This window comes from Colobus angolensis, unplaced genomic scaffold (assembly GCF_000951035.1).
Source record: "Colobus angolensis palliatus isolate OR3802 unplaced genomic scaffold, Cang.pa_1.0 Scaffold21, whole genome shotgun sequence".
Lineage (NCBI taxonomy): Eukaryota > Metazoa > Chordata > Mammalia > Primates > Cercopithecidae > Colobus > Colobus angolensis.
In genome coordinates, this window is record NW_012115266.1 from 2,407,750 (window position 1) to 2,419,408 (window position 11,659).

At 58.6% G+C, this 11,659-nt stretch overlaps 3 protein-coding genes across 5 annotated transcripts in view; 2 read left to right on the top strand and 1 right to left on the bottom strand.

Moving 5' to 3' along the window:
- The window catches only part of NUDT8 (nudix (nucleoside diphosphate linked moiety X)-type motif 8), a 2,658-nt gene extending 701 nt beyond the window's left edge, over positions 1 to 1,957 (top strand). The window contains exons 2-5 of the mRNA XM_011942756.1: positions 1 to 122; positions 772 to 904; positions 1,425 to 1,502; positions 1,644 to 1,957. Of these exons, the coding sequence (XP_011798146.1) occupies positions 1 to 122; positions 772 to 904; positions 1,425 to 1,502; positions 1,644 to 1,949 (639 nt within the window). The 3' untranslated portion in view covers positions 1,950 to 1,957. The remainder of the gene's footprint in view (positions 123 to 771; positions 905 to 1,424; positions 1,503 to 1,643) is intronic.
- Positions 1,958 to 5,432: 3,475 nt separating this feature from the next.
- On the top strand, positions 5,433 to 9,037 carry LOC105512323 (double C2-like domain-containing protein gamma). The gene is given in 10 exon segments (XM_011942757.1): positions 5,433 to 5,679; positions 5,847 to 5,926; positions 6,003 to 6,074; positions 6,279 to 6,388; positions 6,476 to 6,611; positions 6,742 to 6,792; positions 8,082 to 8,239; positions 8,336 to 8,417; positions 8,551 to 8,647; positions 8,723 to 9,037. Coding segments are annotated over 10 exon segments (1,164 nt in total). The 3' UTR covers positions 8,854 to 9,037.
- Positions 9,038 to 9,158: 121 nt separating this feature from the next.
- NDUFV1 (NADH dehydrogenase (ubiquinone) flavoprotein 1, 51kDa) overlaps positions 9,159 to 11,659 on the bottom strand; it is a 5,331-nt gene continuing 2,830 nt past the window's right edge. For all 3 annotated transcript variants that reach the window (XM_011942341.1, XM_011942340.1, XM_011942342.1), the window contains 6 exons: positions 11,112 to 11,301; positions 10,473 to 10,685; positions 10,124 to 10,290; positions 9,715 to 9,796; positions 9,428 to 9,573; positions 9,159 to 9,321 (listed from right to left, as the gene is read on the bottom strand). In XM_011942341.1, the coding sequence (XP_011797731.1) occupies positions 9,235 to 9,321; positions 9,428 to 9,573; positions 9,715 to 9,796; positions 10,124 to 10,290; positions 10,473 to 10,685; positions 11,112 to 11,301 (885 nt within the window). In that variant the 3' untranslated portion in view covers positions 9,159 to 9,234. The remainder of the gene's footprint in view (positions 9,322 to 9,427; positions 9,574 to 9,714; positions 9,797 to 10,123; positions 10,291 to 10,472; positions 10,686 to 11,111; positions 11,302 to 11,659) is intronic.

Consider the following 11,659-nt stretch of genomic DNA (forward strand, 5'->3'; position numbering starts at 1 on the left):
CTCCGCGCACGGCCCGCGTCGGCCGCGGTGCTCGTGCCGCTCTGCTCAGTGCGCGGGGTCCCGGCTCTGCTGTATACGCTGCGGTCCAGCCGCCTGACCGGGAGGCACAAGGGCGACGTCAGGTACAGCGGCCAGGAACTCCTTGCCCTTTGCCGGAGGCCGCTGCTGGCAGGGACCTCGGGCAGGGCACTTAGCCCCTTCCAGCCTCGGTTTCCGCCTCCGTAAAATGGGTCTGGGGAGATCCCCTACGCCCACGGGCTGCGGCGAGGGATCAACGATCCGTGTGCCTTGGCTCCAGTGCACCTGCCCGGGCGCCACGCCCTCACCGCGTTGACCCCTCGTGCTCGTCCCTGCGCGCCCGCCTCAGCCAGGGACACCCCTCTGAGCTGTTTCCCGCTAAGAAGGCGGACGCCGCCCCCTGCCGGCGACTACGGAGAGGTTCGGGCCTCGCCCGGCGGGATTTGAGGACATAGTCCCCGAGGACAAACTGGGGCCACCATAGGCCGAATTTGGGTATCTGAGCCCCAGGATCTTCTTGCTCCTGCTGCAGACCCTCTTATCCTGCGCTGCCCCGGGCTTCTCTTCCTTATCCCCATTGCTCAGGGAGATAAACTGGCCTCCAGAGGTCGTGTGGCTTGCCTGGGGCCTCCCAGCAAACTAGGAGTAGAGGCAGGCGATGCTTTGGTGGGCCATTGGCCCCCCGCACTATCGACACCCCGACCTCTCCATGGCCCTAAGAGTCCAAGGACCAGACTCCCTGTGTCTGTTTAGTTTCCCAGGCGGCAAGTGCGACCCGGCTGACCAAGACGTGGTGCACACGGCCCTGCGGGAAACCCAGGAGGAACTGGGTCTGGCAGTGCCCGAGGAGCACGTGTGGGGCCTGCTGCGGCCTGTGTATGATCCGGTAAGCCACTTGGCTGAGGCCACCGCCCCCTCATTCACTCACTCTGTGCCTGCCCTGGAGCTAGGCCCCCATGAACCAGGAGAGTGGTCATGGACACCCACAGGCACAAAGTGTGGAGGGGTGCCCCTAACCTGCCTGGTCACATGCGCCACCCCACACAACCCCTTGGGAAGAGACTGGGGAGGCTCTGGTGTCCTGAGTAGAGGTGGCCCAGGGCGATGGGGTGGGCCAGCTCTGCTCAGCTTGGTGGATTAGGGCCAGGGAAGCTTCATGGGGTAGGTAGGGATTGAACCTGGGCTTGAATGCCAAGTGGGAGATTGTCCTAAGCAGAGGGAACAGGTCTAGTGCATGTGAGGAGACCTGAGTCAGTCGGCACGGCTGGAGGACACAGGCAGGTGGACCTGAACATGACTACCTAAGGCCTGTGCATGGCAAAGGGGGTCTTCCTCTCACACTCCCCTCCCCAGCCTTCAAACCCAACTGAAGCCATGCTTCCCTGACCGCCTGCCCTCTTCCCCAGCAAAAGGCCACCGTGGTGCCAGTGCTTGCTGGTGTGGGCCCACTGGATCCCCAGAGCCTCAGGCCCAACTCGGAGGAGGTGAGCTGGGGGATGTGAGGGTCGAACTGTCCAGTTCTCTGTCTACCCTCTCTGCCTCCTGCCTCGGAGGAGGTGAGCTGGGGGATGTGAGGGTTGGACTGTTCCAGTTCTCTGTCTGCCCTCTCTGCCTCCTGCCTGCAGGTGGATGAGGTGTTTGCACTGCCCCTAGCCCACCTGCTGCAGACGCAGAATCAGGGCTATACCCACTTCTGCCAGCGTGGCCACTTCCGCTACACACTACCTGTCTTCCTGCATGGACCACACCGGGTCTGGGGCCTCACAGCTGTCATCACCGAGTTTGCCCTGCAGCTGCTGGCACCTGGTACCTACCAGCCCCGCCTGGCCGGCCTGAGCTACCCAGGGGCTGAGGGCCTGGCCCATCCTCAGCAGCCTCTGGTTTCACCCTGCCAGGCCAGCTCCACTTCAGGACTGAATAAAGGCCTTTGACAGCTCTAGAGCTCCTGCTTCTCCTGTACTGGGGCCTTGACATTGGGCAGACCACTCCAGGCTGCTGGTTGGGGCTCCTCCTTCCAGTCACGCCGTTCCCCACAGCAGTGAACACTTCCTGGGTGCCAAGTACTTGAAGTCCATTCATCTCACCCTCACAGCAGCCCATAAGGCGGGGTCAACACTGTCTCTGGCTGGTGAGACTGCTTTCAGGGGGGATAGACACCTTGCCTAAGGGCCCCAGGCTGGGATTGGAACTAGGGCTGTCAGACTCCACAGCCCAGACTCTTAGGCACCGCACTACCCGTGTCTCAGCCTGCACCTCCTGTTCTCTCTGCTGTGCCTGGCTGACCCTGTGCTGGGCTCCGGGATCCCAGAGAGGAGTAAGGGGCACGCATGCTCCTTACTGTAGGGGTCTAAAATACAGAGCCCCTGTGTGTGCCAGCTGCTGTGTGGGGGCCACAGCTGTGGACCAGTCAGATGCTGGCCTGCCCTCCAGAGGGGGTGCTCAGTCTATGGGAGACCTCAGACCAGGTCACACAGATAATCATGTGATTCCACATTAATCAATCACAGATAATAGTGGAATTACATAAGATGTCAACTAGGTAGACCAGGGTTCTGTGAAAGAGTTGAGGGAGTGGGTGGTCTGAACTTGCCATGGCAGGATGGCTGGATCCAGGGGCTCAGGGGCTCTCTTCTTGCTGTGCTTTGCACTGTGCTGGCCTCAGCCCTGGGGAGGTTGTCTTTAGTGCAGAGTGTGAGAGGTTGAGGAGAGGGCAGCAGCATCCATCAACAGAAAACATGGCCACTCCGCCCGGCCAGTCTAACCCAGAAGTGCACCTCACTGGCCTGTCTTGAGTCACATGTCCTTCCCTGAGCCTGTCACATGGCCAGTTGGATTTACAATACATTGATAGATAGAGCCTGGGATGCTTGCCTGGGTAGGAGGGTGAACTCCCTGGACTGAGAAGCAGTGGTTCCCAAAGAACAACTGAGGTTCACACCTTATACAGGTGTGAACCTGTATAATCAACTCAAAATGGGCTATAAAACCTGAAGCGAACTGGACTCCGTGGCTCATGCCTATAATCCCAGCACTTTGGTTGGCCAAGGCAGGCCACCGTGACTTCAGGAGTTCAAGACTGGCCTGGCCATATGTAGTGAAACCCTGTCTGTACAGAAATACAAAAAAATTAGCCAGGCATGGTGGTGCACGCCTGTAGTCCCAGCTACTCAAGAAGCTGAGATGGGAGGATCGCTTGAGCCCAGGAGGCAGAGGCTGCAGTGAACTGAGATTGTGCCACTGCACTCCAGCCTGGGCAACAGAGTGAGAGCCTATCTTAAAGGGGGGAGAAAAAAAAAAAAAAAACTAAACCTGCAATGGTAACACTACTTGAAGGAAACATATGGGGAAAGTTCTAGACATTGGTCTGGGCAATGATTTCTTGGATAGGACCCTAAAAGCAAAGGCATCAAAAGCAAAAATAGACAAATGGGATGGCACCCAACTAAAAAGCTTCTGCACAGCAAAAGAAACAACAAAGTGAGGAGAGAGGCTACAGGATGGGAGAAAATCTTTGTAAACCAAACACCTGATAAGGGGGCTAATATCCAAAAGAAACAAGGAACTCAATAACAAGAAACAAATATCCCAATTTAAACATGGGCAAAGGACCTGAACATACATTTCTCAAAAGACACATGAAAAAATGTTCAACGTCGCTAATCGTGCAGGAAATACAAGTTAAAATCTCAATGAGATACCACCTCACACCTGTTAGAAAGGCTACTGCCAAACCATAGGACATAACAGATGCTCGTGAGGATGTGGAGGAAAGGGAAGCCTTACGTGCTGTCGGTGGGAAGGGAAATGAGCGCAACCATTTTGGAAAATCATACGGCAGTCCCTTAGAACACCAAAAATAGAGGTACCATGTGATCCAGCAACCCCACTTGTGGATAGTATCCACGGGAATTGAAGTCAGCATGCTGAAGAGGTGTCTGCCTCCATGTTCAGTGCAGTGCCATTCACAACAGCTAAGACACGGCAGCAACCCGACTGCCCAGGATCAGACGGATAGGATGGCGTGTCTACACTGTTCAGCCTTAACAAAGATGGACATTCTATCATTTGTGACAACATGGATGAACCCAGAGGACGATGTGCTAAGTGAAATAACCTAGGCACAGAAAGACGAATACTATATGGTCTGATTTTTATGTGGAATCTGAAAAAGTTGAACTCCTAGAAGCAGAGAGAATGGTGGTCACCAGGAGCTGGAGAGTGGGGGACTAGGGATGGGGAGAGGGGAGACATTGCTCTTAGGGTACAAAGTTCCAGTCAGGAAGAGTAAGCTGAAGGCCCTATTGCACAGCATGGCAAACATCCCTAACAATAGCACCTTGTCTATTTCACAATTGCTTAAAGAGTACATTTTAAGTGTTCTTTTTTCATTAGCTTGACGAATCTTTCTACAGTGCATATTGTAGAAATCACATTTCTACACATATCACATCAGAACATCATATTGTACCCCATAAATATCTACAGTTATGTTGATTAAAAATTAAAAGAATAACTGGGGAGAAGAAAGGAGAGGGAATGCCGGATGGTTAAAACCAGCCAAGATCCCCTGCAGGGGGTGACCCAGAAACCAAAGGTGAGTAGGAGTGGCCCAGTTTGGGAGGGGAGTGGGCCCTCGCTGTGAGATGCCAAGGGGACACTCCTTGGTGAGGTGAAAAGGGGTCGTGCCTCATCAAAGGGTTCGGATTTTATTCCAAGCAGGGGTGGAGGCAGGATGATCTGGTTCATGTTTCAGAGTGTAAACTGGCCACCCCCGCAGGGCTCAGTCACAGAGGCCCCTTCCTGTGGCTCCCCTCCTCTCCTCCCCAGACCTCTCTCCCCTCCCACTTTCCCATGCACCTTCTCCCCTCCTCCTATGCACTCCCTCCTTCCCACTAACCACTTATCACCTCCACAGCCCTCTGTCACCTCCCGGCCTCCAGCCTCCTCACCTGGGAGCAGGGCCACATGATGGTGGTAAAAATAACTCCCTTTGACAAAGTGTGAAGGGGGCAGAGGAAGGAGGGAAGCTGAGCCCCAGCGCTAGGAAGGAGCTCTGGGAGGGTTCTGCGCTCTGGGTCACCCTCGCTCACTGGGGACACAGCAGTCATGGGCTCTACCCCCGAGAGTGCACACCCATTGCCAGCAGCAGCGACTCACACTGGGTGAAGCAGCTCCCAGAGCGGTAAGGACTGGGAGCTGGACTGACCCCCGACACACCCAGTCCCCTCCAAAGCCTGCCACGACCCTCCAGGCTGGGGACCCCCCCGGCCCCTCCGCCAACCCTGCGCTCTGTCCTCAGGTCCCCTGCATGGTATCAGCGATGCTTCTTCACCCCATCTCCGAGGCCGGGTGTGTTCCCCCCAGCCCCAGTCCTCAGGCATTTCTCTGAGTCCCCGCCCCCCGTCGGGGTCCCCATGGCGGGCACAGCGGCAGCAGGTGGGCAGCCTCCCCGGGTGAGCATGCAGGAGCACATGGCCATCGATGTGAGCCCGGGCCCCATCTGGCCCATCCGCCTCATCTCCCACTACTTCCCGCACTTTTACCCTTTCACGGAGCCTGCCGTGCACCCTCCGGACCTGCACCCCGCAGCGGTGTCCACCATCCACTCTGCACCCCAGCCACAGCCCGACCCAGAGCCAGAGAGAGACTCAGACGACAGCAGTGAGTAGGGGCAGGAGGAGGGGACACCCTGAGCTCAGTCCAGCCAGGAGGGGCATTGGGGTGTCCCTGCCATCTGGCTGTGGAGGGGCAAGGCAGGAGGCATGTGCCATGGGTGGGGGCAGATTGAGCTGAGGTAGGAGGTGACCCTGCCTGCCACCTGCCTTTAGCTGCCCTGGGCACCCTGGAGTTCACACTTCTTTTTGATGCGGACAACAGTGCCCTGCACTGCACGGCTTATCGTGCCAAGGTGAGGATGGGGGTGGGCGTCCCTGGGACAGAGGGCTGGGCTACAGGCCTGTCTCATACCCACTGTCTGTTCCCAGGGCCTCAAGCCGTCGGCCTCAGGCTCTGTGGACTCCTATGTCAAAGCCAATCTACTGCCAGGGACCAGCAAGGTGAGGGCAAGCCCCAGGCCCCCACTGCTGCCCTCTGGTGGAACATCCAGCCTGGCTCTGCTTGGCTCCTCCCCACCCCCCAAGGCCTGGGTCCCAGTTGCTGGGATGTGCAAATAGTGGGGGGTCCTACCAGGGAGGCAGGGTAGGGGGTTGGAGGATGGTCTTAACCCTAGGAGGCCCTGACCCACCCTGCTTGGGCCCTAGGCCAGCCAGCTTCGGACACGCACCGTTCGGGGCACGAGGGCACCTGTCTGGGAGGAGACACTCACCTATCGCGGCTTCACCCGCCAGGAGGCTGTGTGCAGGACCCTTAGGTGAGGATCTGGCCTGGGCCACCTGGGGGTGGAGCAGAGGGATGGGGCTGGCCTGGCCAGGCCAGGTCTGACCTGGGCGGCCACCAGGCTGTTTGTGTGTGAGGACCCATGGCTGTGGCGACGGCGGCGGGCGCCTCCCCTAGGGGAGCTGCAGGTGCCCCTGAGGAAGCTGGTGCCAAACTGAGCCAGGAGCTTCGACATCTATCTGGAGAAGCGGAGGCTGGTGAGTGGGGCTGGAGCACAGGGTGGGGCTGCAGGGGCCAGGAACCTTGTGATGGGAGCTAGAGGGGAGGAATAGGGAGGGGGACCTGGGCAGCATCTGGCCAGGATGACCGGGCTCTCTTCCCTTTCAGGCCAAGAGGCCCAAGAGCCTGGACACAGCCCGCGGCATGCCCCTCTATGAGGTGGGTAGGACAGCTGGGCTGAGCAGGGATGAGGGGGCAAGCCTGGTGGCAGGGGCGTAGGAGGCTTGGAGGAACCTGAGGCCAGCTCTCACAGGCCCTATGAGCCCTCATTGTCCCAGGGAACAGCCAGGTCCCCAGTGGCAAAGTGAGGGTGACTCCCTTGCCAGGGCAGCCCAGAGGAGCTGTGGGGCACTGGGACAGGCAGAGCCCTTGGGGGCACAGCCAGGCAGACACCTGCCTTGAGGCAGAGGCTGCAACTGGCGACATTTATCCATGGCCTGAGATGGGAGGCTGGGCAAGGTGGAAGAGAAGACAGACGGGCGGGGCTCCCTGGCTGGGGTCTGGCCCTGAGGGGAGTGTGGGGACCACTCCTGGGGCAGGCTGTCCTAGACAGGCCCTTGTCCGGAGGCAGTGAGGGTTACTGCAGGGGTTTCTTTGATGCCACTGGAGACCAAAGACCTAGCTAGAACCCCTGTGGTCAGTGGGGGAGGCAGCTGGGATGCTGACAACAGGGCCCCCTACCAGCTCCTCCCCAAAGTGCTGGGTGCCCTGCCCTCTGGTTGAACCACAAGTTGCTGCAGCTGTTGATTAGCTAAGCCCAAGTGGCTGAGGCCTACCAAGGTGGCACGGACAGGCCACTTCTCCCAGCGCCAGCCCTGTGTACCCTCTGCCCCAGATCCCAAGCACAACAGCACCCAGAGCATGGTGGGTGCTCACAGAGCACTCCCGCATTCCTGAGAGCCGCCTGTGAACAAGGTGGCGGGGCTTTCTGCAAATGGAAACCCACCCTGTGGGTGAGAGCAGCGCATCCTCCTGGGGCTTCCTCCCTGAGCCTGTTCAGAAGCACCAGGGCCCAGAGTGTGGCAAAGGACACTCAGAATCTGGTCCCCAGGGAAGTAAGGGGTGAAGAAGGTGGGGTTTTGAAGAGATCTGCTTCTCCTTGGGAAGTGAATATCCTCTCAGAGCCACTTGCCTATAGGGATGGCTACGGGCACCGGATGGGAGACCACTTAGGGAGCTACTGGCATGTCAGCCAGTTCCCTTCCGCTCCGTGACAGACGTATCTGATTGGTCATGTGGTCAGCAAGCCTCGCCTTTGGTCAGGCCCTGGAGGGTACAGCTGACCCACAGGACCACTTCCATGGCACTGTGCGAGTGGCTGTATTGGGAAATGAAGTCATTGCCCCCGATTTCTTTGGGGCCAGGTTGAGCTTCCCTGCCCAGAGCGCGGAGGCTAAAGGGGGTGGGCTTTGGGCTGGATGGGGGCTGACCTCAGCCTACACCTGCAGGAGGAGGTGGAGACAGAGGTGGCCTGGGAGGAACGTGGGCGTGTCCTGCTGTCACTGTGCTACAGCTCTCAGCGGGGTGGCTTGCTGGTGGGTGTGCTGCGCTGCGCCCACCTGGCCCCCATGGATGCCAGTGGTTACTCAGACCCCTTTGTGCGCCTGTGAGTGAATGGGGTGGGCAGGTGGGAGGTGAGGACAAGACGGTGGCTCCTCACCTCTCCAGGGCCACACCTAACCTGCCAATCCTCCTCGATCAGTTTCCTGCATCCAAATGCAGGGAAGAAATCTAAATTCAAGACCAGTGTTCGCAGGAAGACCCTGAACCCCGAGTTCAATGAGGTGAGCCAGGACCAGGCAGGTCCCAGCCAACCCTGGCCTTGACATGCTGAGCCACTTCCCTGCTGAGGCCTGCTTCTTAAGCTTTGGGAGAGCCAAGGCTGCCTCTTTCCCGCCTCTGCCTTTCTCCCTGCAGGAATTCTTCTACTCAGGCCCACGGGAGGAGCTGGCCCAGAAGACGCTGCTAGTTTCCGTGTGGGACTATGACCTGGGCACAGCTGATGACTTCATTGGTGAGTGGGAACCTGAGGAGCTGGGGTGGGGGCCCAGTAGGCTCCTGGCGGTTCCTGACCCATCCCCCATGGCAGGCGGGGTGCAGCTGGGCAGCCATGCCAGTGGGGAGTGCCTGCGGCACTGGCTTGAGTGCCTGGGCCACAGTGACCACTGCCTGGAGCTGTGGCACCCGCTGGACAGCAAGCCTGTCCAGCTCAGCGACTAGCCCATGGGCCCTGTCTACCGCCCCTCCACTACAGCTGCTTGAAGCATCCCCACAAAAATGATGGAGGTTGGGGCTGCCTCACCCATCATGCCCCCCAGTGCCAAGTCAGAGAGGTGTTTCCTCTCTCCCCGCTTTCACATTCACCCCACCCCAAATCATAGAGCCAAAATAAACATCTCTTTCAAGTCAGACGAGACCCTGTCCTTCTCTGGCCATGGGCCAGACTGGGACCTGTTCTCCCCTCCCACCCTTGAGGATCCTGTGCTGGGTAAAGGGTAAAGAGCACAGTCACAGCAGCTGCAGCGGGAGGGTGGGCAGCACTCGCTTTATTGTCCAGCATTCCAAACGGACAGACACAGGACAGCAGGCCAGGGTGGTGGGCTAAGAGGCAGCCTGCCGGGCCTGATGCTGCTGGGCAAACCGCTGCATCCGTTCCTCAAGCTCCGGCCGAAAGTGGCGGATCAGACCCTGGGGTTGGTAGGGGGACTGTGTGAAACAGAGTCCAAAAATCCCCCAACACCCTGGGCCCTTGATGCCACCCACCCTCCGCGCTACACAGAAGGGCGGTGAATACCTGCACAGGCCAGGCGGCCCCGTCACCCAGAGCACAAATGGTGTGGCCTTCTATCTGCTTGCTGATCTCCCACAGGGAGTCAATCTCGGCCGGCCGGGCGTCCCCCCTCACGAAACGAGCCATCACCTTATTCATCCAGTCCACACCTGCAGCCACAGCCACAAGAGAGGGCCTGATGATCTCCCCAGCCAGGATGTGGGATGATGCTTGAGGGGTACAGGCCACATGATGGGGTGGAGGTTAAGTGAAGCCATGGCAAGCAAACCCCCAGCCTGCCCGCTGCTCACCCTCGCGGCATGGGGTGCACTGGCCACAGCTCTCGTGCTTATAGAACTCAATGAGGCGGGCGATGGCTTTCACGATGTCCGTCTGGGTGACAAGGGGCAATTAACAGGCACCCACAGCCAGACAGAAGCCTGGGCCTCAACCCCCTAGTGACAGCCCCTCCCCCAGTTCCAGAAGCTCTTCCCAGCCCACCCAGCATTCTGGCCTCCGCCAGCCTCCCTGGGCCCCCTGTGCTGCCCAGACTCCGGGGTATTCTCCTCAGAGCGGCCTTCCTCCCTCCTCTTCCACCTTGCTTTATCTCAGGCTGCAGGAACTGAGACCTGAGTGCTGGCAAGAGAGTTTTCTGGGAGGCCCAGGGAGGAAGACAGCAACCAGGAGGGCAGGGACCGGGGCTGGTGTGTGAACCCTTACCGAGCGGTCCATGACGATCACCGCAGCTGTGCCCAAGCCTGTCTGTGCCTGCACCAGCGCGTCGAAGTCCATCAGCACCGTCTCACACACAGACTTGGGGATCAGTGGGGTAGACGAGCCGCCAGGAATCACAGCAAGGAGGTTGTCCCAGCCGCCCGTGACACCCCCTGGGGCCCCAAGTCAGTCCCCAAAGGGATGCATGGTCAGGGCTGGGGCCGGCACACCTGCCTAGTCCTGACCCCAGGCCCTTAGTCAGCCCCTAGACCCAGCCCCATCTCCTGAGCCCTCCCGCCCAGGCTCTCTTCATGGACACCTGCCCACCTACATCCTGGCTGGCCCCAGGCCTTACCAGCATGCTTCTCAATCAGTTCTTTCAAGGGCACAGACATCTCCTCCTCCACAGTGCAAGGGTGGTTGACATGGCCAGAGATGTTGAACAGTTTGGTGCCTGAGTTGCGCTCTCTGCCAAAGCCAGCAAACCAGGTGCCCCCACGGCGGCAGATGGTGGGGGACACTGCCACTGTCTCCACGTTGGCCACAGTTGTGGGGCAGCCAAACACTCCTTCAGGGAAATGAGAAGACAACTGGTGGCTGCTAGGGGGGTGGGGCAAGTTTCCTGGCAGGGAGGTGTGTCCCAGGGTCCTGCTCCCATGGCAGAACCCCTGCTCTAATATCCCCTTATCATTCTTATCCCTGCTGGACCCCAAACTCCAGAGATGCCTCATTGCCTTGTTCACCACCATGCCCTTAGCCTGAGAACAGGCACTGTGAAGGTGGAGCCACAGAGCAGCACGGGTGCGGGGGGACCGAGGCAGGAGGAGAGACTGCAGGCAGCCCTGGGGGAGCCTGTGTATTGTTGCCAGCGTCCTCTTTATCTGGCCCCAGCCAGGAAGGCACTCAGAAATCCATGAGAACAAGTCGAAGGGAACCTAGCCAGATCTCGGGTGTCACAGGACACAGTCTGACCCAGGGTTACGCCAGGCCTTACCCACGTCTGCAGGGAAGGGGGGCTTCAGGCGGGGCTTGCCCTGCTTGCCCTCGATGGACTCGATGAGTGCTGTCTCCTCTCCACAGATGTAGGCTCCAGCCCCGCGCACCACAAACACGTCAAAATCATAGCCAGAGCCACAGGCATTCTTGCCAATCAGACCTGCCTCATAGGCCTCTCGGATGGCCACCTGCAGGACAAAGGTGTGAGTTTCCCAGCCGACCCCCAGCCCAGGAGTCAGCCTATAACTTCAGGAGTCATGAAGCCCTTGAAGGCCTCCTACGGTGAGGCTCCTAATGCTCCTGGTATAAAAAATTTTGCTAACTTAGTAAAACGAATTGGAAAACTTGACTATAATCTGGAACAGATATGCAAGAAGGAACACATAAGTAAGCTGCTTTGCTGCCAGGAAAATAAAAGTGAAGTAGCTTTTATCAGGTTTCCTAACTACCCCAGTTTGTAAGGAAAAATAAAAGTCTTTATAAAATTAAAATAAAAATGGGCCGGACGCGGTGGCTCAAGCCTGTAATCCCAGCACTTTGGGAGGC